Raw genomic sequence first — 25,349 nt, forward strand, 5'->3', positions numbered from 1 at the left:
GTAGAGTATGTGAGTAGGAGGATGAATTAAGTGTGGTGCAGTGATTGTAGGAGAGTCAAGGGATGTGGCGGAGGGAAGTACTGTGAGTAATGAGGCTGCAAGTGGTGGAGCTGTGAGCAGAGAATAACTCCGGTGAGATCAAAGAACCTTTTGCAGCATTGCAACCATATCCAGGGAGCCAAGCTGCTGGCATTGACCTCCTCTGTGATCTCTTCTCACTAGCGGTGAAGGTGTTGCCTAGAGGGCTTTCTGTCCCCAGGATCTTTCTCCGCCTGTCCACTGCCTGCACCAGGACCTTCAACACCACTGGAGAACCTGGATGCGCTGACTGGACCTCTTGCAGCCATTTTGCTCTTCAGAAACATTCTCTCCTGCCTGCAGCAAGGGTACACCTACCCTTTAGGAGTTGCTGGCTGTCTTTCAGTGATGTCAGAGACACAAAATTCCCCCCGCCCTCCCACCAGCCGTGGAGCCAATGAATAGCGCGGGTAGCACTGACCACACACCTGAATCATTTTAATGAAGCCCTAGCACGTTTTCGGGCCGATCGAATTTTTAGGCCAATGTCATCAGGCAAGGGAAGTAAATTAAAGAAAAAGTCATAGCTATCTGAAGTCCAATCTTGAAACTACAAACGAACGAGCATTTATCTCTTTTTTCTAGAAACCTGGAGGAGCAGACAAAATAAGCCGAACAAATAAAGCCAAGTTCTTTAGAGGAGAATAAAACATTTCCAGGATCCCACATCTGTATAGGCTGGTTGAGGATAATTTGGGAAGTGAATTGGCAGCCAATGGAAGCCAATTCCTAATGAAAATAAAAATAGGCAGAGATGTAAAGTCAAAGTCACAAAGTCAAAATCTACCCCACTATGTCTTAAGTAGGTGAAAAAAATAATGGAATTAGCACACTGAGTTCCTCAGGTGGCTGAGTATGTAAATACACGTGGTGCTGGCCATACTGACCAGCAAGGTCTCAAGTTTGATCGCTGGTGTTTACTGAATTACCTAATTGCTTTTTAACAAATCGATAAGGAAGACAAACTGCTATAAGCAAAAAGCCCATCACTTAGGTAAAGTGATTTCAATTACTGTAAGTACATACCATCAGAGTTGTTTTCTTCGCTGGACAAGGCTGACTGTGTGTTCCACACCATGTCCATCAATTCCAGTGAGTTACATCTGGAGATATGCAGTACCTGCAACCGTCTAACGCTGACTAAATCTGTTTCACGGAGACCTGACTCTAGCTGCTTCACCACAAGCTTCCCAGGCTGGCTGGTGAGTACTGTAATCTGAAAGGGTAGAAAATAAACTACTGCTATTAAAGGTCAGTGATTAATTCATTAACATTTAGGATCTAATTTCTCGGCTGAATGAGTGCTATCAGCCTTTGCTCTTAACATAAGAAATAGGAGCAAGAGTAGGCCATTCGGCCCCTCGAGCTTGCTCCGCCATTCAATAAGATCAGGCTGATCTTGTACCTCAACTCCAGTTGCCTGCACTATCTCCATATCCCTTAATATCCAAAAATCTATCGATATCTGTCACTTTCACATGGTTTTTGGGAACCTCATTAAATCACTACTTTCAATTACTTGGTTAATTTTTTTCCTCATCAGATTTTCTCACCACCTCCTGAAAATAAGGGAGCGGGCAGAGAAGTGGAGCTGAGTCCATGATCAGATCAGCCAGTATCTCACCCAAATGACCATCCTTCATAAGAACATAAGAAATAGGAGCAGGAGTAGGCCATATGGCCTCTCGAGCCTGCTCCGCCATTTAATACGATCATGGCTGATCCGATCATGGACTCAGGTCCATTTCCCTGCCCACTCCCCATAACCCCTTATCGTTTAAGAAACTGTCTAGTTCTGACTTAAATTTATTCAATGTCCCAGTTTCCACAGCTCTCTCTCTCTCTCGAGGCAGCGAATTCCACAGATTTACAACCCTTTCAGAAAATAAATTTCTCCTCCTCTCAGTTTTAAATGGGCGGCCTCTTATTCTAAGATTAAGCCCTCTAGGTCTAGTCTCCCCTATCAGTGGAAACATCCTCTCTGCATCCACCCTGTCAAGACCCCTCATAATTTTATACGTTTCGATAAGATCACCTCTCATTCTTCTGAATTCCAATGAGTAGAGGCCGAACCTACTCAACTGTTCCTCATAAGTCAACCCCCTCATCTCCGGAATCAACCTAGTGAACCTTCTCTGAATTGCCTCCAAAGCAAGTATATCCTTTTGTAAATATGGAAACCAAACTGCACGCAGTATTCCAGGTATGGCATCATCAATACCCTGTATAACTGTAGCAAGACTTTGCTGCTGTTATACTCCATCCCCTTTACAATCAAGGCCAAGATTCTATTGGCCTTCCTGATCACTTGCTGTACCTGCATACTATCCTTTTGTGTTTTATGCACAAGTACCCCCAGGTCCCGCTGTACTGCAGCACTTTGCAATTTTTCTCCATTTAAATAATAACTTGCTCTTTGATTTTTTTCTGCCAAAGTGCATGAACTCACTTTCCAACATTATACTCCATCTGCCAAATTTTTGCCCACTCGCTTAGCCTGTCTATGTCCTTTTGCAGGTTTTTTGTGCCCTCCTCACACATTGCTTTTCCTCCCACCTTTGTATCATCAGCAAACTTGGCTACGTTACACTCAGTCCCTTCTTCCAAATCGTTAATATAGATTGTAAATAGTTGGGGTCCCAGCACTGATCCCTGCGGCACCCCACTAGTTACTGATTGCCAACCCGAGAATGAACCATTTATCCCTACTCTCTGTTTTCTGTTAGTTAGCTAATCCTCTATCCATGCTAATATATTACCCCCAACCCCGTGAACTTTTATCTTGTGCAGTAACCTTTTATGTGGCACCTTGTCAAATGCCTTCTGGAAGTCCAAATACACCACATCCACTGGTTCCCCTTTATCTACCCTGTTCGTTACATCCTCAAAGAACTCCAGTAAATTTGTCAAACATGACTTCCCCTTCATAAATCCATGCTGACTCTGCCTGACCGAATTTTGCTTTTCAAATGTCCTGGTACTGCTTCTTTAATAATGGATTCCAACATTTTCCCAACCACAGATGTTAGGCTAACTGGTCTATAGTTTCCTGATTTTTGCCTGCCTCCTTTTTTAAATAGGGGTGTTACATTTGCAGTTTTCCAATCTGCTGGGATTTCCCCAGAATCCAGGGAATTTTGGTAAATTACAACCAATGTATCCACAATCCCTGTCCCTACTTCTCTGAAGACCCTAGGCTGCAAGCCATCAAGTCCAGGGGATTTATCTGCCTTTAGTCCCATTATCTTACTGAGTACCAGCTCCTTCGTGATTGTGTTAAGTTCCTCCCCCTCCCCCCCCTCCCCATAGGCCCTTGACTATCCACTTTTGGGATATTGTTAGTGTCCTCTACCGTAAAGACTGATACAAAATATTTGTTCAGAGTTTTTGCCATCTCCATGTTCCCCATTACTAATTCCCCGGTCTCGTCCTCTAAGGGACCAACATTTACTTTAGCCACACTTTTCCTTTTTATATACCTATAGAAACTCTTGCTATCTGTTTTTATATTTCGTGCCAGTTTACTTTCATATTCTATCTTCCCTTTCTTAATTATTTTTTTAGTCATTCCTTGCTGGCTTTTAAAAGCTTCCCAATCTTCTGTCCTCCCACTAGTTTGAGTCTTGAAGGAGAACTTCATCAAATTATTTCAGCATCAAAGCTGAGGCTGATTCTGTTCTTGCCCAACATTCACACATGCAAACGTTCCAGCAGGAGTGAGACATCAGGGTGATTTTTTTTCAACTCCCTAGCTCGGGGGCACTGCAGGCTGTTGTCGTGCCCAACCATTGCCTTGGCTGTTATTGGTTCACCCAGCACAGACCAAGGATCTGTTCTGTCCACAGATACTGACAGATGCTGTGTGTTTTTCTGTTTTTGTATCGAATCTAATTTTGCATCCCAGATCTGTTTGATGCATTTAACCATTCGATCACCAGGGAAACTTATATGGCTCAGTTGGTGGCACCCTCACCTCTGGGACTGAAGGTTGTGGGTTCAAGTCCCACTCCAGAGACTTGAACCCCAAAATCTAGGCTGACGCTGCACAGGGAGTGCTGCACTGTCGGAGGTGCCTTCTTTCGGATGAGACGTTAAACTCTTTTGGGTGGACGTAAAAGATCCCATGACACTATTTCGAAGAAGAGCAGGGGCGTTCTCCCCGGTGTCCTGGCCAATATTTATCATTCAATGAACATCACTAGAACAGATTATCTGGTCATTATCACATTGCTTTTTGTGGGAGCTTGCTGTGCACAAACTGGGTGCCGCATTTCCTACATTATAAGTGACTACACTTCAAAAGCACTGAAGCGCATTGTGACGTCTGGTGGTCATGAAAGGCGCTATATAGATGCAAGTCTTTCTTTTACTAGATTCGATGTGGGTAATTTTAACCTAACTCTCTGGGTGGGAAGCCCAGAGGATGGAGTGGAATGCCGGTTTCATATCCCACCCAATATTACTCTCCATTAACTTCATGGAGTAAAATCGAGCAGTGTGTGAAACCAGCATTGCACCCAATCTTGTAAGTTTCCTGGTGGCTGGTTAAGTTAAAATTGCCACACTGATTCAGCAATTATTTTGTCGTTTCTGTCTGAGCTGAGGTGCTTTTTGAATTAGCCAATTTGGGAGAATTGGAGGCAAAATGCATCACTACTGTGTAAAATTACTGCACATTCAAACTCTAAGCTAACTAAATACTAATAATGAAATCCATTAACAGCCTCTGAAAACACATGAAAAGTCAAATAGGAGAAGCTGTTAGTTCAAACATTGTTCTTTCTCCACTGGAACCTGGGTCTGTGTATAGCTCAGAGTAATGGGATGAAGATCTTTCCCTTCAAGCCCATTCCTAGTCAATTTGAATCGACAGAACAAAACTACCCAGGCTAGAATCAATAAAAATTTCTGTGGAAAATAGTGTGAAAATATTCTTCAATAATTGTCACAAAAGAGAAAAGTTCCCATTTCTTCATCCGCTCGATGCAGTTTTGAAAAATTTATGTTTTCAGTATGAAATAATGACAAAGATTATGCAGAAGATGTTGAAGACACTGCTCGCTAGTAAAGCTAGCTGGATTTTATGATGTATAACCAGAGGGATAGAGCACAAATTCTAAGAGTGTGTACAAAGTTAAGTATATAATCTGGTTGCTCTACTACAGCTACAATATCTCGGTACTGGAGGCAGTGCAGAAAAAGGACAACCAAACTGCTACCTAACTTAAGGCACTGGAATCACGAGGAGAGGTTGAAGAGCTTGGGATTGTTTACTGTGGAGAAGAGAAGCCTCAAGAAGATATAATTCAAATATCCAAGATCCTTAAAAGAACAGACAAATGGCAAGAATGCCTTAATTTCAAGAACCAGGGTACACGAGCTCAAGCTGAAACAGTTTGGGGCCGAAATTGCCCACCGCCGGAAACGTGGCGCACCTACCCTGTTTCAGCTGTTTTCACCAGCGCGGTGGATCCAGTGCCGTCTTGAGCGAAATTCGGCTCTTTGGCTTTTTTTTTCCAGCGGCCCGGAAGTCGGTCATAATGGGGGCGGAAGTGCGGCGGTGAGCGGAGGTTCGGTAAGTAGAGGGGCGGACGGCTGCCCACCGCTGTCACTCATCAGCATAGTACTGATGACGTTATCACGCTGGAGCGTCACCACGACTCTCCTTCACTTCCAAGAGAGAGCCGCTGCTATTCTTTAAGTTCGGTCCACTGGGTCACCAGGGAGGGTTTCGGCCGGGCCAGCAGCCTGGCACTCAAGAAGTGGTGCCAGGCTGCCTGTTGGTGGTTCGGCTGAACCTCAGCAGCAGCGGTGGTAGAGGGGGGAGTGGGTCACCGCCGGAGTGGAATTTTCAAAATGGTGGCCATTCCACTTAAAATTGGTGGCTATTCTACTCTGCAGCATGGCTGCCGAATTCCAGCAGTAACAGGCCTCAAGGGAAGGGCAATTTCAGCCCCTTTAAGTTTAGCTGCTTTATGCAAAGGGTGGCTGCCAGGGAGGCAAATAGTGTGATAATATTTAAAAGCGAATTGGATAGATTTTTGAGAGAGTAGGTAATTTGAGGGATATAAGTTTTTGGACAAACCAGAAAACCACAAAGTCTTTCCTGGCCATGTACTTTGCTCTGTTCTTAACTTTTCAATCTCAATTGTATATTTTTTTCCAATTTTGTTCCAAACCAATTAACAATTCACGAAATTAACTCAGCATGTAAACAGCATGTGGGGCTCTTTCAATGGCTTTTTTAATATTCGTTCATGGGATGTGAGCGTCGCTGGCAAGGCCAGTATTTATTGCCCTTCCTTACTGAGAAAATATATGCAACGGGTGCCTCCCCCGCCCCCACGGGAAAGAACAGGTGCCTCCTCTCCCCTCCCCCCCACGCGCGGGAAGAACGGGCGCCGCCTCCTCCTCCCCCCACGGGAAAGAACGGGCACCTCCTCCTCCCCCCCCCCCCCGCGGGAAGAACGGGCGCCTCCTCCTCCCCCCACCCTCACTGCGGGAAGAACGGGCGTCTCCTCCCCCCACGGGAAGAACGGGCGCCTCCTCCTCCCCCCGCGGGAAAGAACGGGCACCTCCTCCTCCCCCCCCCCCCCCGCGGGAAGAACGGCCGCCTCCTCCTCCCCCCGCGGGAAAGAACGGGCACCTCCTCCCCCCCCCCCCGCGGGAAGAACGGGCGCCTCCTCCTCCCCCCACCCCCACTGCGGGAAGAACGGGCGTCTCCTCCCCCCACCCCCCCCCCCCACGGGAAGAACGGGCGCCTCAGGCTGACTGCAGCATTCTCCGTGCCTGAAGCACTTTCACACAGGTAGGAAGATGGTTTATTTAATCTTTTCTTTGCTTATAAATGTTTATTCAGGTTGGATTTATTTGTATAATATTTGTAGAAGTATAAATAAGGATTTATTGTCGAATTTAATGAGTTCCCTTTCCCCCCCCCTCCCCCTCGTTCTGGATGCCTAATTTGTAACCTGCGCCTGATTTTTTAATGTGTAGAACAGGTTTTTTCAGTTCTATAAAAATCTTCATTTGCACCATTCTACTTTAGTTTGGAGTACGTTTTCACTGTGGAAACTTTCAAATCAGGCGTCAGTGGCCGGACACGCCCCCTTTTGAAGAAAAAATTCTGTTCCAAAGTGAAACTGTTCTACCTGACTAGAACTGCAGAAAAAAAAATGTGGAGAATTGCGATTTCTAAGATAGTCCATTCTCCACCAGTTGCTCCTAAAAATCAGGCGCAAATCATGTGGAAACTTGGGCCCATAGTATTGATGTTATGAACAAACTGCAAATGTAATCTTGTACATAAAATCGAGATACTCGAAGTGCACAGCACAAAAACATTCATATATGTGGAAATGATTTTCCGGGGGTCAGCGGCGCGATCAGTGGCAGGTCAGGTGGGTAAATGCTTTTTTTGACAGAGGGACGGGACCCCGTTGTCAGCCCGCTGCCACGCGCCTTTCCAAAATGTCGGGTCTGCCAGCGCTGAGCAGTCCCGACACGAAGCAGCGGGAGAGGTAACTGAAATCATTAGTGGCTGGTTTATAGCCACTTAACAATGCTTTTTTCCCCTGCTTTTTGATTTTTACTAGTCGCCCAACGCTTTCCCATTGTGCAAAGACTTCGTCAGTGAAGCTGAGGTGAGAGGTGACTTGCCATTCTTTCAGCTGATGAGTTGACTGCTTCAAATGTCAAGTCAAAGCTCCCAGCTGAATCAGATATCTTCCCTTAGCCACGAGGTTCTCCAAACTGCATTTCCACTACAGATTCAGTTTTCTGCAAGTCTCGATCCAGTCTAACCCTATTACCTCTCCCACCATTGACAGATCGTTTCTGTCATCTCTGTATTGTAGACGCCTCAAGCTGCTGGAGAAATATCACCAATGATGTCTCCGCAAGATCCTACAAATCCCCTGGGAGGACAGGCGCACCAACATCAGCGTCCTCATCCCCAGCATTGAAGCACTGACCACACTCGATCAGCTCCGCATTGTTCGCATGCCAGACATGAAACTCCCAAAGCAAGTACTCTACTCGGAGCTCCTTCACGGCAAAAAAGCCAAAGGTGGGCAGCAGAAACGCTACAAGGACACCCTCAAAGCCTCCCTGATAAAGTGCGACATCCCCACTGACATCTGGGAGTTCCTGGCCAAAGACTGCCCTAAGTGGAGGAAGAGCATTCGGAAGGGCGCTGAGCACCTCGAGTCTCATCGCCGGGAGCATGCAGAAAACAAGCGCAGGCAGCGGAAGAAGCATGTGGCAAACCAGACTCCCCACCCACCCTTTCCTTCAACCACTGTCTGTCCCACCTGCGACAGAGACTGTAATTCCCGAATTGGACTGTACAGTCACCTGAGAACTCACTTCAGGAGTGGAAGCAAGTCTTCCTCGATTTCGAGGGACTGCCGATGATGATAAGGGTAAGTGTGAGGGGTGGATGTGATAATATAGATAGAGAGGGATGGGTGGAGGTGCAAGGTAAGTTGGCGTGAGTAAGGATGTGCAGGAGTAGGGTAAGGAAGCCAGAGTGATGGGGATGTGATGAGTGGCACAGCAGGATGAGGTTGAGTGTGGCTTTGTACTAACGTTTGGTGATCGACTGAGATTATTGGAAGGTTTGCGCCACTGCAGCCTAGACCTCCTGACGATATCCTTGCTTATGTCCTCCTGTGCCGTGTGCAACCAGGCTGCATTGGTGTCCTGGGGAGGTCTCTCCTGCCCATTATAAGGGAAGAGAATCTCCCAGCGTGCTGTGACTCCCTGCATAAGCATATGGAGGGAGTCATGGAGGAGCTGGGTGCAGCCGTGCACTTCTGTGCCGTGATTGTCAATGTTTGAAGCACCTCAATGCTGTAGATCACTGACAGCATAAATGTCAAAATTAATTTGCGCATGGTGCCTTTAAGGAACCGGTATCATCAAGTGACGTAATCAGACCCGCTTCCTTCAATTGGCTGGTAAACGCGCTGGCGGGCTTAACATGCCCAATCAGGGGAAAATCATTTGGGACAGCAGGCTGGAGCTGACAGCGAGGCCGGGACCCACCACCGACCAAGGTTGGTAAAATCCAGCTCATTGTGTCTTTCTTTGTGTAAATCAAGAGTTTATTTTTTAAAGAAATCAAACTACTTCTGATTAACACACGATTATCATCTGTGCTATATTGACCTTCAGAGATATGTTACCTGCCCCTGCCAGACAAAGGGAAGAGTTACAGAGAGCGAAACCCCCCCCAGTAGTCGGGAAACCAGTGGGTGGGAGCTGCCGACTCCACAAGGCAAGTGCCTTTTCCAGCACTTACATTTTTCACACAAGAATCAACAAAGCTGTGCAATCCAATTCCCCAAAGAAACAGAAAAAGTCCCAGAATACCATTTAATAAAAATGGAATTTGATTTATTCCTTCGCTGTAAATCAGTTGCTCAGACGTCAGCTGTGGCTCAGTGGGTAGCATTCTCGCCTCCGAGTCAGAAGGGACTAAAGGTGGGCTAAAGGCGTGAAGTGCTCTCAGACAGGGCACGGGAGATAATTGTTAACCTTAACTCTATTTTCAACTTGTGTTGGTAATTTTAGTAGTTTAAGCATCTGAGTTTCTAGATCCCTTTGTTCCTTTTGACAATTTAGTTTCATACCGAACTGGACTAAAATTGGAGCGCCGAGCGGCTCCCCGAGCAGCTCCGACCTGAACACCAAGAGGCCCCGACCCGAGCGCCGAGAGGCCCCGACCCGAGCACCCCCGACCCGAGCACCAAGAGGCCCCGACCCGAGCACTGAGAGGCCCCGACCCGAGCACCCCCTGACCCGAGCACCAAGAGCCCCCGACCCGAGCACCAAGAGGCCCCGACCCGAGCGCTGAGAGGCCCTGACCCGAGCACCCCCGACCCGAGCACCAAGAGGCCCCGACCCGAGCGCTGAGAGGCCCCGACCCGAGCACCCCCGACCCGAGCACCAAGAGGCCCCGACCCGAGCGCTGAGAGGCCCCGACCCGAGCACCCCCAACCCGAGCACCAAGAGGCCCCGACCCGAGCGCTGAGAGGCCCCGACCCGAGCACCCCCAACCCGAGCACCAAGAGGCCCCGACCCGAGCGCTGAGAGGCCCCGACCCGAGCACCCCCGACCTGAGCGGCGAGCGGCCCCGACCCGAGCACCGAGAGGCCCCGACCCGAGCACCCCCGACCCGAGCACCGAGAGGCCCCGATCCGAGCACCAAGTGGCCCCGACCCGAGCACCCCCGACCTGAGCAGCGAGCGGCCCCGACCAGAGCACCGAGAGGCCCCGACCCGAGCACCGAGAGACCCCGACCTAAGAGGCCCCAACCCGAGCACCGAGAAACCCCGACCCGAGAGACCCCGACCCGAGAGGCACCGACCCGAGAGACCCCGACCTCAGTGAGTCTGAGAGGCCAGAGAGTTCAGGAGGCCAGGAATCCGAGGAGCAGGAGTGCTAGATGTAGGCGAGGAGTTTACTTCTGGCGAGGAGCTCACAGCTCTCGTCCGGGCAGGCAAGTGGTTGGCTGTTTGATTGATAAGGATCTCTCTTTTTCTTTTTGATTCGATTTTAATTAGATAAGTCTAATTAGAAGGATGGCAGGGCAGTTCAGTTCAGTGGAGTGCATGTCCTGCGTCATGTGGGAAGTCCTGGACGCTTTACACAGCATAGACAACCATGTGTGCAGGACATGTCTCCATCTTCAACTACTCGAGCTCCATATTTCAGAGCTTGAATGGCGGCTGGAGTCAATACGTGCATCTGCGAGGCTGAGAGCTATGTGGATAGCACATTTCAGGAGGTGGTCACCCCACAGCTTAAAAGCATGAAGGTAGAAGGGAAGTGGCTGACCACCAGACGGAGTAAGAACACTAGGCAGGTAGTACAGGAGTCTACCTCGTGAGTCCATTTCACTTTCCAACCCATATTCTCTTCTGAGCACCGGTGAGGGTGATGGTGCCTCTGGGGAGTGCAGCCAGAGCCAAGTCCAAGGCACCACGGGTGGCTCAGGTGCACAGGGGGAAGGGACGAAGAATAAGAGAGCTGTAGTGGAAGAGGATTCAATAGTTAGGGGAACAGAGAGGCGTTTTTGCAGCTGTAGACGTGACTCCAGAATGGTATGCTGCCCCCTGGTGCCACGGTCAAGGATGTCACAGAGTGGGCGCAGGGCATTCTGGGGGGAGAGGGTAAACGTTTAGAGGTCGTGGGCCATATCGGGACCAATGACATAGGTAGAAAGAGTGATGAGGTCCTCATCAGAATTTAGGGAGCTAGGCGAAAAATTAATGGGTAGGGTGATCAAAAGTAGTAATCTTCGGGTTACTACGGGTGCCACATGCTAATGAGTACAAGAATAGAAGGATAGAGAGGGTGGACGCGTGGCTGGAGAGTTGGTGTTGGAGGGAGGGCTTTAAATTTCTGAGGCATTGGGACCGCTTCTGGGGTAGATGGGACCTGTACAAACCAGACGGTTTGCACCTCAACAGCGCCGGGACCAATATCCTCGCGGAGATGTGAACCTGAGAACAAATTCAATAAGGAAGTAAAGCTGAAATTGGATAGCAAGAATGTAGAAAGTGAATCTGTAAGACAAAGGAAACAAGGGTTAGTAAGTAGTAATCAAGGAGGTCTTCCTGTGCTAAATGGTATATACTTTAATGCAAGGAATATAGCGAATAAGGCGGATGTAAACAGGTAGATACTTGGGAGTATGACATTATTGCCATTACAGAGACATGGCTGAAAGAGGGGCAGGTTTGGCAGCTCAATTTTCCTGGTTACAGGATTTTTAGATAAGACAGAGACGGCGGTAAAGAGGGGGGGGGGGTCACGGTATTGATTAAAGAAACTATTACAGCGGTGACGAGGGATGATATGTTGGAGGGAACATCAAATGAGGCCATATGGGTCGAATTGAAAAATAAAACAGGGTCGATCACTCTGCTGCCGCTTATTAGAGACCCCCAAACAATGGGAGGGAAATAGAGGAGCAAATATGGAAGCAAATTTCTGGAAGTCCAAAAACCATAGGGTAGTAATAGTAAGGGATTTTAACTATCCTAATATTGGTTGGGACAAATATAGTGTGAAGGGTATAGAAGGTGCGGAATTCTTAAAATGCATTCAAGAGAACTTTTTTAGTCATATGTAACAAGCTCAACATGAGAGGGGGCGGTTTTGGATTTAGTTTTGGGGAATGAAGCTGGGCAGGTGAAAAGAGTATTAGTGGGAGGGCACTTGGATACCAGTGACCATAATTCAGTCAGATTCAAGTTAGTTATGGTTAAGGACAAGGCTAGACCAGGAATAAAAGTCCCAAATTGGGGAAAAGCTAACTTTGCAAAGTTGAGGAGTGATTTGGCCACAGTGGACTGGAAACAGCTACTTGTAGGTAAATCAGTGTCAGAACAGTGGAAGGCATTCAAGGAGGAGATCCGGAGGGCTCAGGCCAAACATGTGCTCTGAAAGAAAAAGGTGGGAGTAACAATTCTAGAGCCCCCTGGATGTCTAGGGACTTACAGGGGAGGATAAAGATAAAAAGGGAAGCTTATGTCATATACCGACAGCTAAATACTGTAGAATCTTTGGCGGAATATAGAAAATTCAGAGGTAAAATAAAACGATATTAGGAATGCTAAGAGAGAGCATGAAAATTTCTTGGCAAGTAAAATTAAGGAAAACCCAAAGATGTTCTATAAGTATATTAAGAGCAAGAGGATAACTAAAGAAAAGGTAGGGCCTATTAGAGATCGTGAGGGTAATCTTTGTGTGGAGACAGGAGATGTTGGTATGGTTTTTAATGACTACTTTGCATCTGTTTTCACAAAGGAAAGGGGCAATGCAGATACTGCTATGGAGGAAGAGTGTGAAATTCTGGATGAAATAAACATAGTGAGAGAGGAGGTATTAATGGGTTTAGCAGCTTTGAAAGTCGCTAAGTCCCCAGGCCTGGATGAAATGCATCCTAGGCTGTTGACCGAAGTAAAAGAGGAAATAGCAGAGGCCTTGATCATCATTTTCCAGTCCTCTTTGGATTTGGGCATGGTGCCGGAGGACTGCTAATGTGATAACCTTGTTTAAGAAGGGAGAAAGGGATAGGCCGGGTAATTACATTTTGTCAGTCTAATTTCAGTGGTGGGAAAATTATTGGAAAAAATCCTGAAAGACAGGATGAATCTACATTTAGAAAGGCAAGGATTAATTAGGAACAATCAGCACGGATTTGTTAAGGAAACATGGTGTTTGACTAAACTAATTGAATTTTTTGAGGAGGTCCCACATAGTAGACTGGTCATAAAGGTTAAAGCCGATGGGATCCAGGGCAAAGTGGCAAGTTGAATCCAAAACTGGCTTTGAAGTAGGATGCAAAGGGTAATGGTTGATGGATGTTTTTGTGACTGGAAGGATATTTCCAGTGGGGTTCCGCAGGACTCAGTACTGGGTCCTTTGCTTTTTGTGGTATACATCAATGATGCTTTTTGTGGTATACATCAATGATCGAGATTTGAATATAGTGAGTTTGATTAAGAAGTTTGCAGATGACACTAAAATTGGTTGTGCGGTTGATAATGCCTTGCAGGAGGATATCAATCTACTGGTCAGGTGTGCAGAACAGTGGCAAATGGAATTTAATTCAGAGAAGTGTGAGGTAATGCACTTGGGAAGGGCTAATAAGGAAAGGGTATACACATTAAATGGTAGGCCACTTAAAAGTGTAGATGTGCTTGTCCACGGACCCCGGAAAGTAGCAGGCCAGGTGGACTTGCAGGGTAACTTGGACAGGTTAGGTGAGTGGGCAAATGCATGGCAGATGCAGTATAATATGGATAAATGTGAGGTTATCCATTTTGGGGGCAAAAACACAAAGGCAGAATATTATCTGAATGGTGGCAGATTAGGAAAAGGGGAGGTGCAACGAGACCTGGGTGTCATGGTTCATTAGTCATTGAAAGTTGGCATGCAGGTACAGCAGGCGGTGAAAGAAGGCAAATGGTATGTTGGCCTTCATAGCTAGGGGATTTGATATAGGAGCAGGGAGATCTTACTGCAGTTGTACAGGGCCTTGGTGAGACCTCACCTGGAATATTGTGTTCAGTTTTGGTCTCCTAATCTGAGGAAGGACGTTCTTGCTATTGAGGGAATGCAGCGAAGGTTCACCAGACTGATTCCAGGAATGGCTGGACTGACATATGAGGAGAGACAGGATCATCTGGGCCTTTATATACTGGAGTTTAGAAGGATGAGAGGGGATTTCATAGAAACGTATAAGATTCTGACGGGACTGGACAGGTTAGATGCGGAAAGAATGTTCCCGATGTTGGGAAAGTCCAGAATCAGGGGACACAGTCTAAGGATAAGGGGTAGGCCATTTAGGACTGAGATGAGGAGAAACTTCTTCACTCAGAGAGTTGTTAACCTGTGGAATTCCCTGCCGCAGAGAGTTGTTGATGCCAGTTCATTGGATATATTCAAGAGGGAGTTAGATATGGCCCTTACAGCTAAAGGGATCAAGGGGTATGGAGAGAAAGCAGGAAAGGGGTACTGCGGGAATGATCAGCAATGATCTTATTGAATGGTGGTGCAGGCTCGAAGGGCCGAATGGCCTACTCCTGCACCTATTTTCAATGTTTCTATGTTTCTATAAGAAGGCATACAGAATGCGGCATAGAATACAAGAGCAGGGAGGTAATGCTTAAATTGTATAATACTCTGGTTAGGCCACAGCTGGAGTACTGCGTGCAGTTCTGGTCGCTGTATTATAGGAAGGACGTGATTGCACTAGAGAGGGTGCAGAGGATATTTACTAGGATGCCGACTAGAATGGAGATTCTTAGGTATGAGGACAGATTGGATAGGCTGGGTTTGTTCGCATTGGAACAGAGCAGGCTGAGAGACCTCTTTGAGGTGTATAAAATTTTGAGGGACTTGGATATAGTGGATAGCAAGGGCCTATTTTCCTTGGTGGATGGGTCAATTATGAGGGGGCATAGTTTTAAGGTGGTTGGTGGAAGGTTTAGATGGGAATTTGAGGGGAGGCTTCTTCACACAGAGGGTTGTAAGGGTCTGGAACTCACTGCCTGGAAGCGTAGTGGATGCAGAAACCCTCACCATATTTAAAAGGTGCTTGGATGGGCACTTGAAGTGCCGTAACCTGGAGCTGGTAAGTGGGATTAGACTGGATAACCTCTTGTTGGCTAGTGCAGATATGATGGTAAGTACTGCAGGGAATCGAATATGGCCAGGGTGATCTCCTGGACTAGTTTTGATCGTCTGGATGGGTCGGAGAGGAATTTTTCCAGATTTTTCCCCCCTCAATAGCCTGGGTTTTTTATCTGGGTTTTTGCCTCTCCCAGGAGATTACATGGCTCCGGTTGAGGTGGAGTGCAGAATGTTGCTGTGCAGGGAGTGTCGCAGTTATGTCGGGTGGACGAGTTGGGCTAGGTGCTCTTTACCTTTCCGTCATTGTTCATTGTTCATAGGTTTATATGTAGCCTTCAGGACTGCTGACCGAGGGCCGTGTGGCTCTTGGTTGGCTGGTGCGGACACGATGGGCCGAAATGGCCTCCTTCTGCGTTGTAGATTTCTATGATTCTATGTTGTGGATTCAAGTCCCACTCCAGCAACTTGAGCACATAAATCTCGGCTGACACTCCTGTGCAGTACTGAGCGAGTGCCATCTTTCGGGTGAGATGTCAAACCGAGGCCCTGTCTGCCCTCTCAAGTGGACGCAAAAGATCTCATGGTACCATTTCGAAGAACAGGGGAGTTATCCCCAGTGTCCTGGCCATTATTTATCCCTCACTCAACAAAAAAACAGACTATGTGGTGATTATCACATTGCTGTTTGTGCGCAAAATGGCTGCTATGTTTCCTACCAATCATCATCATAGGCAGTCCCTCGGAATCGAGGCAGACTGGCTTCCACTCCCAAAGTGAGTTCTCTGGTGGCTGAACAGTCCGATATGAGAGCCACAGACCCTGTCACAGGTGGGACAGACATTCGTCGAGGGAAGGGGTAGATGGGGCTGGTTTGCCGCGCGCTCCTTTCGCTGTCTGCACTTGACCTCTTCATGCTCTTGGAGTTGAGACTTGAAGAACTCAACGCCCTCCCAGATGCACTTTCTCCACCTCAGGCGATCTTCGGCCAGTGTCTCCCAGGTGTCAGTGGTGATGCCGCACTTTATCAGGGAGGCTTTGAGGGTGTCCTTGTAATGTTTCCTCTGCCCACTTTTGGCTCGTTTGCCGTGAAGGAGTTCCGCATAAAGCATTTGCTTAGGGAATCTCGTATCTGGCATGCGAACTATGTGACCTGCCCAGCAGTCGGGAGCAGCGTCGAGGAGGTGCGTGGAGAGGCCTATAAAAGGCACAGCAGGGAGTCCGGGGCTCAGCGTCGGCGGCAGTCGGGAGCAGCGTCGAGGAGGTGCGTGGAGAGGCCTATAAAAGGCACAGCAGGGAGTCCGGGGCCCAGCGTCGGCGGCAGTCGGGAGCAGCATCGAGGAGGTGCGTGGAGAGGCCTATAAAAGGCACAGCAGGGAGTCCGGGGCCCAGCGTCGGCGGCAGTCGGGAGCAGCGTCGAGGAGGTGCGTGGAGAGGCCTATAAAAGGCGTACTTGTGCAGCTACAGGGAGAAGGCAAAAAAGAAGTAGAAAGAAATCAAAAGGTGACGTCACAGCCAAGAGGGTAAGTGATTGGCTGGTGATTGGTGAGTAGTTTTTCTTTTTTCTCTTCTATATCAGTGAGTAACTTTTAACATTGTTGTTGCCAATTTAAGTGTATATAAGGGTTAAGTCATGGCAGGAGAGCTCGGTCGGGTGTTATGCTCCTCCTGTACCATGTGTGAACTCAGGGACACTTCCGGTGTCCCTGACGATTACGTGTGCGGGAAGTGTATCCGCCTCCAGCTCCTGACAGACCGCGTTGCGGAGTTGGAGCTGAGGGTGGATTCACTCTGGAGCATCCACGATGCTGAGAATGACGTGAGTATCACGTGTAGCGAGTTGGTCGTACCACAGGGAAAGGGTCCACAGCCAGATAGGGAATGGAAGACCAACAGGAAGAGCAGAGCAAGGAAGGTAGTGCAGGAGTCCCCTGTGGTCATCCCCCTGCAAAACAGATACACTGCTTTGGGTACTGTTGAGGGGGATGACTCATCAGGGGAGGGCAGCAGCAGCCAAGTTCATGGCACCGTGGCTGGCTCTGCTGCACAGGAGGGCAGGAAAAAGAGTGGGAGAGCAATAGTGATTGGAGATTCAATGGTGAGGGGAATAGATAGGCGTTTCTGCGGCCGCAACCGAGACTCCAGGATGGTATGTTGCCTCCCTGGTGCAAGGGTCAAGGATGTCTCGGAGCGGGTGCAGGACATTCTAAAAAGGGAGGGAGAACAGCCAGTTGTCGTGGTGCACATTGGTACCAACGACATAGGTAAAAAGAGGGATGAGGTCCTACGAAACGAATTTAAGGAGCTAGGAGCTAAATTAAAAAGTAGGACCTCAAAAGTAGTAATCTCGGGATTGCTTCCAGTGCCACGTGATAGTCAGAGTAGGAATCGCAGGATAGCGCAGATGAATACGTGGCTTGAGCAGTGGTGCAACAGGGAGGGATTCAAATTCCTGGAGCATTGGAACCGGTTCTGGGGGAGGTGGGACCAGTACAAACCGGACGGTCTGCACCTGGACAGGACCGGAACCAATGTCCTAGGGGGAGTGTTTGCTAGTGCTGTTGGGGAGGATTTAAACTGATATGGCAGGGGGATGGGAACCAATGCAGGGAGACAGAGGGAAACAAAAAGGAGGCAAAAGCAAAAGACAGAAAGGAGATGAGGAAAAGTGGAGGGCAGAGAAACCCAAGGCAAAGAACAAAAAGGGCCACTGTACAGCAAAATTCTAAAAGGACAAAGGGTGTTAAAAGAACAAGCCTGAAGGCTTTGTGTCTTAATGCAAGGAGTATCCGCAATAAAGTGGATGAATTAACTGTGCAAATAGATGTTAACAAATATGATGTGATTGGGATTACGGAGACGTGGCTCCAGGATGATCAGGGCTGGGAACTCAACATCCAGGGATATTCAACATTCAGGAAAGATAGAATAAAAGGAAAAGGAGGTGAGGTAGCATTGCTGGTTAAGGAGCAAATTAAGGCAATAGTTCGGAAGGACATTAGCTTGGATGATGTGGAATCTATATGGGTAGAGCTGCAGAATACCAAAGGACAAAAAACGTTAGTGGGAGTTGTGTACAGACCTCCAAACAGTAGTAGTGATGTTGGGGAGGGCATCAAACATGAAATTAGGGGTGCGTGCAATAAAGGTGCAGCAGTTATAATGGGTGACTTTAATATGCACATAGATTGGGTTAACCAAACTGGAAGCAATACGGTAGAGGAGGATTTCCTGGAGTGCATAAGGGATGGTTTTTTAGACCAATATGTCGAGGAACCAACTAGGGGGGAGGCCATCTTAGACTGGGTGTTGTGTAATGAGAGAGGATTAATTAGCAATCTCGTTGTGCGAGGCCCCTTGGGGAAGAGTGACCATAATATGGTGGAATTCTGCATTAGGATGGAGAATGAAACAGTTAATTCAGAGACCATGGTCCAGAACTTAAAGAAGGGTAACTTTGAAGGTATGAGGCGTCAATTGGCTAGGATAGATTGGCGAATGATACTGAAGGGGTTGACTGTGGATGGGCAATGGCAGACATTTAGAGACCGCATGGATGAACTACAACAATTGTACATTCCTGTCTGTCGTAAAAATAAAAAAGGGAAGGTGGCTCAACCGTGGCTATCAAGGGAAATCAGGGATAGCATTAAAGCCAAGGAAGTGGCATACAAATTGGCCAGAAATAGCAGAGAACCCGGGGACTGGGAGAAATTTAGAACTCAGCAGAGGAGGACAAAGGGTTTGATTAGGGAAGGGAAAATGGAGTACGAGAAGAAGCTTGCAGGGAACATTAAGACGGATTGCAAAAGTTTCTATAGATATGTAAAGAGAAAAAGGTTAGTAAAGACAAACGTAGGTCCCCTGCAGTCAGAATCAGGGGAAGTCATAACGGGGAACAAAGAAATGGCAGACCAATTGAACAAGTACTTTGGTTCGGTATTCACTGAGGAGGACACAAACAACCTTCCGGATATAAAAGGGGTCGGAGGGTCTAGTAAGGAGGAGGAACTGAGGGAAATCCTTATTAGTCGGGAAATTGTGTTGGGGAAATTGATGGGATTGAAGACCGATAAATCCCCAGGGCCTGATGGACTGCATCCCAGAGTACTTAAGGAGGTGGCCTTGGAAATAGTGGATGCATTGACAGTCATTTTCCAACATTCCATTGACTCTGGATCAGTTCCTATGGAGTGGAGGGTAGCCAATGTAACCCCACTTTTTAAAAAAGGAGGGAGAGAGAAAACAGGGAATTACAGACCGGTCAGCCTGACATCGGTAGTGGGTAAAATGATGGAATCAATTATTAAGGATGTCATAGCAGTGCATTTGGAAAGAGGTAATATGATAGGTCCAAGTCAGCATGGATTTGTGAAAGGGAAATCATGCTTGACAAATCTTCTGGAATTTTTTGAGGATGTTTCCAGTAGAGTGGACAAGGGAGAACCAGTTGATGTGGTATATTTGGACTTTCAGAAGGCTTTCGACAAGGTCCCACACAAGAGATTAATGTGCAAAGTTAAAGCACATGGGATTGGGGGTAGTGTGCTGACATGGATTGAGAACTGGTTGTCAGACAGGAAGCAAAGAGTAGGAGTAAATGGGGACTTTTCAGAATGGCAGGCAGTGACTAGTGGGGTACCGCAAGGTTCTGTGCTGGGGCCCCAGCTGTTTACACTGTACATTAATGATTTAGACGAGGGGATTAAATGTAATATCTCCAAATTTGCGGATGACACGAAGTTGGGTGGCAGTGTGAGCTGCAAGGAGGATTCTATGAGGCTGCAGAGCGACTTGGATAGGTTAGGTGAGTGGGCAAATGCATGGCAGATGAAGTATAATGTGGATAAATGTGAGGTTATCCACTTTGGTGGTAAAAACAGAGAGACAGACTATTATCTGAATGGTGACAGATTAGGAAAAGGGCAGGAGCAAAGAGACCTGGGTGTCATGGTACATCAGTCATTGAAGGTTGGCATGCAGGTACAGCAGGCGGTTAAGAAAGCAAATGGCATGTTGGCCTTCATAGCGAGGGGATTTGAGTACAAGGGCAGGGAGGTGTTGCTACAATTGTACAGGGCCTTGGTGAGGCCACACCTGGAGTATTGTGTACAGTTTTGGTCTCCTAACCTGAGGAAGGACATTCTTGCTATTGAGGGAGTGCAGCGAAGGTTCACCAGACTGATTCCCGGGATGGCGGGACTGACCTATCAAGAAAGACTGGATCAACTGGGCTTGTATTCACTGGAGTTCAGAAGAATGAGAGGCGACCTCATAGAAACGTTTAAAATTCTGACGGGGTTAGACAGGTTAGATGCAGGAAGAATGTTCCCAATGTTGGGGAAGTCCAGAACCAGGGGACACAGTCTAAGGATAAGGGGGAAGCCATTTAGGACCGAGATGAGGAGGAATTTCTTCACCCAGAGAGTGGTGAACCTGTGGAATTCTCTACCACAGAAAGTTGTTGAGGCCAATTCACTAAATATATTCAAAAAGGAGTTAGATGAAGTCCTTACTACTAGGGGAATCAAGGGGTATGGTGAGAAAGCACGAATGGGGTACTGAAGTTGCATGTTCAGCCATGAACTCATTGAATGGCGGTGCAGGCTAGAAGGGCTGAATGGCCTACTCCTGCACCTATTTTCTATGTTTCTATGTTTCTAAGCTGATCAAGTGTGGTCAGTGCTTCAATACTGGAGATGTTAGCCTGGACGGGGACAATGCTGTTGGTGCGCCTGTCCTCCCAGAGGATCCGCAGGATCTTGTGGAGTCATCGATGCTGATATATCTCCAGAGACTTGAGGTGCCTTCTATACATCATCCATGTTTCCTACATTACAACAGTGACTACATTTTTAAAAGTACTTCATTGACTGTAAAGCACTTTGAGATATCCGGTGATCGTGAAAGGCGCTAAATAAATCCAAGACTTTCTTTCTATGCCCTAAATGGCATAATCAGCCCTATTGTTGTAAAATAACAAATCCTCTGACTCACCATGAGCAATCCCATGGGAAACTTTACTAGTGATAATATCTGAGACACAAGTTTTAAAATGTCACTTTTCCTTTTTAACAAAATATACAATTGCAAAGTTTATGAGATGGCAACCAGCTGCAAGGCAATAAAAATCATTTAAAGCAAATGTAAGTATGTTTTACCTCCACTGAACAGCTATTCAGCGATCCTCCCACTGTCACATGCCTCATGTACTGTTTAAACTGCAAGAGGCCATCCTCCACCGCATGTTTTAAAGAGCCTGGCTTCTCACGTATACAACCCTCTTTTGGCATTGACCGCAGTTCAGCAACACAAGAGTGGAGCCTGGGAAAATTTCCTTTCACTTGCTGCATCAGAAGAAAATATTACTTATTAAACATAAGAACATAAGAAATAGGAGCAAGAGGAGGCCATTCGGCCCCTCGAGCTTTCTCCGTCATTCAATAAGATCATGGCTGATCTTCTACCTCAACTCCACTTTCCTGAACTATCTCAATATCCCTCGATTCCCTTAATATCCAAAAATCTATCGATCTCTGTCTAGAATATACTCAATGACTGAGCATCCACAGCCCTCTGGGGTAGAGAAGTCTAAAGATTCACTTCTCTCTGAATGAAGACATTTCTCCTCATCTCAGTCCTCAATGGTCGATCCCTTATTCTGAGACTGTGACCCCTGGTTCTAGACTCCCCAGCCAGGGGAAGTATCCTCTTTGCATCTACCCTGTCAAGCCCTGTAAGAAATTTGTATGTTTCAATGAGAACATCTCTCATTCTTCCAGAGAATATAGGCTTAGTCTACTCAATCTCTCCTCATAGGTCAATCTCCCCCCATCCCAGGAATCAGTCTGGTGAACCTAAAGTCCTGTTCATATAGAAAGTGACTGACCAGGATACATTTCTTGTTGTACATCATTTATATTTCTTGCTTTTTTAGATATTTCCCCCTCGCATACCACCCAGTACTCCCCCAGGTAAGATAGCAGGCAGGAGCTGGTCATGCTGCTCTTGAGATGGTCAAGAGTGGCTTGAGCTGACTCGCCTTGTTCGTTTACTCCCCTCCCTGCGGCAAATAAAACTCAAAAGCAATTCAGTCCCAGAAAGTTTAGCAATTTTCAAAACCTTGATTGAATATTGTGCCATAATCGGAACTCAAAACATAAAATTGTTATTACCATGCAATCATTCTGAACCCTGCAGAACTGCTACTGCTATGTACTTTCTTTTAATAATGTTTCTCATTCATCTTCACTAAAAGAAAACCTGTTACCCTTCAAACAAAAGACCTCAAAGTTAGAGAAGCAATTTTTTTTTTAAAGCCTTCAGTAAATTCCATTTTAAGCAGCCCTTGAGCCTCAAACTTTTGCTTATGTTTCCTTATCGGAGTACAGACCGATTTATGTAGTTCACATGGATTACTCTGGCCTCTGACTAACTGGAAATATTGGCTTTATGTGGTGAAATATATTATCGTCTGGCTAATAACCTGACATAAAGTGCTGTGTCACTGCATCATTACTGTTAATGAGTTGGCTTATGATCTTTCAATTCAAGCAGAGTTGTTTAATTTGGAATAATTACATGACAACTAAATGAGAGTCGGCTGGGTTTGATATTCTTACATACCACAAAAGGAAGAAGACATTCCTGTTGACTGTGAACCACATATACACTGAGGAGAGGCAGGCGAGTTGACCCTCCTAAACTGCAGGCCAAAGCAAAGAAATTTTCCAGGGCTTCGCAGAGATTGGTGCAAATGTCTGACCAGAAAGGAGGTGTAACATCCACCACGAGGATTCGGGGTGGTTGCCTTGTCGTGATGGCAGAGTTGGCTTTGTTACTGAAGCTGTTCCTGATCTCCGACATTGACCTTTCTGAATTCATTGCAATGGGTGTTTATTGTTCCGCCACTCCTACAGCTGAAAAACCACAGTATAAGAATGGAAAACTTATATTTTTCATTAGTTTCTGAATTTTGGTGCTGTGTTCAAATTTTTTTCCACCAAAATTGCTTCTAATGATACTGTAAAATCTACTGGTGTAACCAGCCTCTTCCATTACCAAGATGATCAGCCACGATCATATTGAATGGTGGTGCAGGTTCAAAGGGCCGAATGGCCTGCTCCTGCACCTATTTTCTATGTTTCTATGTTTCCCGTTGGCTTAAAAAGCCAAACAAAATCAATTTTTAAAATTCAGGGAAAAGAAACTGAGCAACAACAGCACCTTGTATTTATATAGCATCATTAATATCGTAAAAGGTCCCAAGGTGCTTCACTGTAAAGGAAATTTGACACTGAGCCTCACAAGGAAATATTAGGATGAGAGGTCGGTTTTAAGGAATGTCTTAAAGGAGAACATAAGAAATAGAAAATTGGCTCCTCGGGCCTGCTCCGCCATTTAATACGATCATGGCTGATCTGATCATGGACTCAGGTCCACTTTCCTGCCTGCTCCCCATAACCCCTTATCCCCTTATCGGTTAAGAAACTGTCCATCTCTGTCTTAAATTTATTCAATGTCCCAGCTTCCACAGCTCTCAGAGGCAGCGAATTTCACAGATTTACAATCCTCTGAGAGAAGAAATTCCTCCTCATGTCGGTTTTAAATGGGCGACCCCTTATTCTAAGATTATGCCCCCTAGTTCTAGTCTCCCCTATCAGTGGAAACATCCACCTTGTCAAGCCCCCTCATAATCTTACACATTTCGATAAGATCACCTCTCATTCTTCTGAATTCCAATGAGTAGAGGCCCAACCTACTCAACCTTTCCTCATAAAGGAACCCCCTTATCTCCGGAATCAACCTAGTGAACCTTCTCTAAACTGCCTCCAAAGCAAGTATATCCTTTCTTAAATATGGAAACCAAAACTACGCAGTATTCCAGGTGTGGCCTCACCAATACCCTGTATAACTGTATGACTTCCCTGCTTTTATACTCCATTCCCTTTGCAACAAAGGCCTTCCTGATCACTTGTTGTACCTGCATACTAACCTTTTGTGTTTCATGCACCAGAACCCCCAGGTCCCGCTGTACTACAGCACTTTGCAATTTTTCTCCATTTAAATAATAACTTGCTCTTTGATTTTTTTCTGCCAAAGTCACACTTTTCCAACATTATACTCCATCTGTCAAATTTTTGCCCACTCACTTAGCCTGTCTATGTCCTCCTCACACATTGCTTTTCATCCCATCTTTGTATCATCAGCAAACTTGCTACGTTACACTCGGTCCCTTCATCCAAGTCGTTAATATAGATTGTAAATAATTGGGGTCCCAGCACTGATCCCTGCGGCACCCCACTAGTTACTAATTGCCAACCCGAGAATGAACCATTTATCCCGACTGTTTTCTGTTCGTTAGTCAATACCCCATCCATGCTAATATATTACCCCCAACCCTGTGAAATTTTATCTTGTGCAGTAACCTTTTATGTGACACCTTGTCAAATGCTTTCTGGAAGTCCAAATACACTGCATCCACTTGTTCCCCTTTATCCACCCTGTTCGCTACATCCTCAAAGAATTCCAGCAAATTTGTCAAACATGACTTCCCCTTCATAAATCCATGCTGACTCTCTCTGCCTGTCTGAATTATGCTTTTCCAAATGTCCTGCTACTGCTTCTTTAATAATGGACTCCAACATTTTCCCAACCACAGATGTTAGGCTAACTGGTCTATAGTTTCCTGCTTTTTGTCTGCCTCCTTTTTTAAATAGGACGTTACATTTGCAGTTTTCCAATCTGCTGGGACCTTCCCAAAATCCAGGGAATTTTAGCAAATCAGTGAGAAGTAGGGAGGCGGACAGGTTTAGGGAGGGAATTCTAGAGCTTAGGGCCTTGGCAGTTGAAGGCACAACCGTCAATTATGGAGCAAAGGAAATCGTGAATGTACAAGAGGCCAGAATTGGAGGAACGCAAAGATCTTGGGGGGGATTATAGGGCTGGATGAGTTTACATATGGAGTTAGGTCATAAATCAGCCACGATCTCATTGAATGGCAGAACAGGTTCGAAGGTCTAAATGGCCTCATTCTGTTCCTATGTACAGAGATAGGGAGAGGTGAGGCCATTTGAAAACAAGGATGAGAATTTTAAGATCGAGGCATTGCTGGACCAAAGCCA

General features: G+C 46.5%; 1 protein-coding gene across 10 annotated transcripts in view; it reads right to left on the bottom strand.

Moving 5' to 3' along the window:
* Positions 1-25,349, bottom strand: part of m1ap (meiosis 1 associated protein) — a 201,804-nt gene that overhangs the window by 121,283 nt on the left and 55,172 nt on the right. For 7 of the 10 annotated variants that reach the window (XM_070866779.1, XM_070866778.1, XM_070866772.1 and 4 more), the window contains exons 2-4: positions 22,852-23,138; positions 21,387-21,572; positions 1,105-1,294 (exon numbers count right to left, since the gene is read on the bottom strand). In XM_070866779.1, coding sequence (XP_070722880.1) covers positions 1,105-1,294; positions 21,387-21,572; positions 22,852-23,109 — 634 coding nt within the window. In that variant the 5' untranslated portion in view covers positions 23,110-23,138. Of the gene's footprint in view, positions 1-1,104; positions 1,295-21,386; positions 21,573-22,851; positions 23,145-25,349 lie in introns of all 10 variants that reach the window. The other 3 variants (XM_070866773.1, XM_070866774.1, XM_070866782.1) reach the window with 2 other exon arrangements.

Source organism: Pristiophorus japonicus, chromosome 2, assembly GCF_044704955.1.
Source record: "Pristiophorus japonicus isolate sPriJap1 chromosome 2, sPriJap1.hap1, whole genome shotgun sequence".
In the NCBI taxonomy this organism is placed as follows: domain Eukaryota; kingdom Metazoa; phylum Chordata; class Chondrichthyes; family Pristiophoridae; genus Pristiophorus; species Pristiophorus japonicus.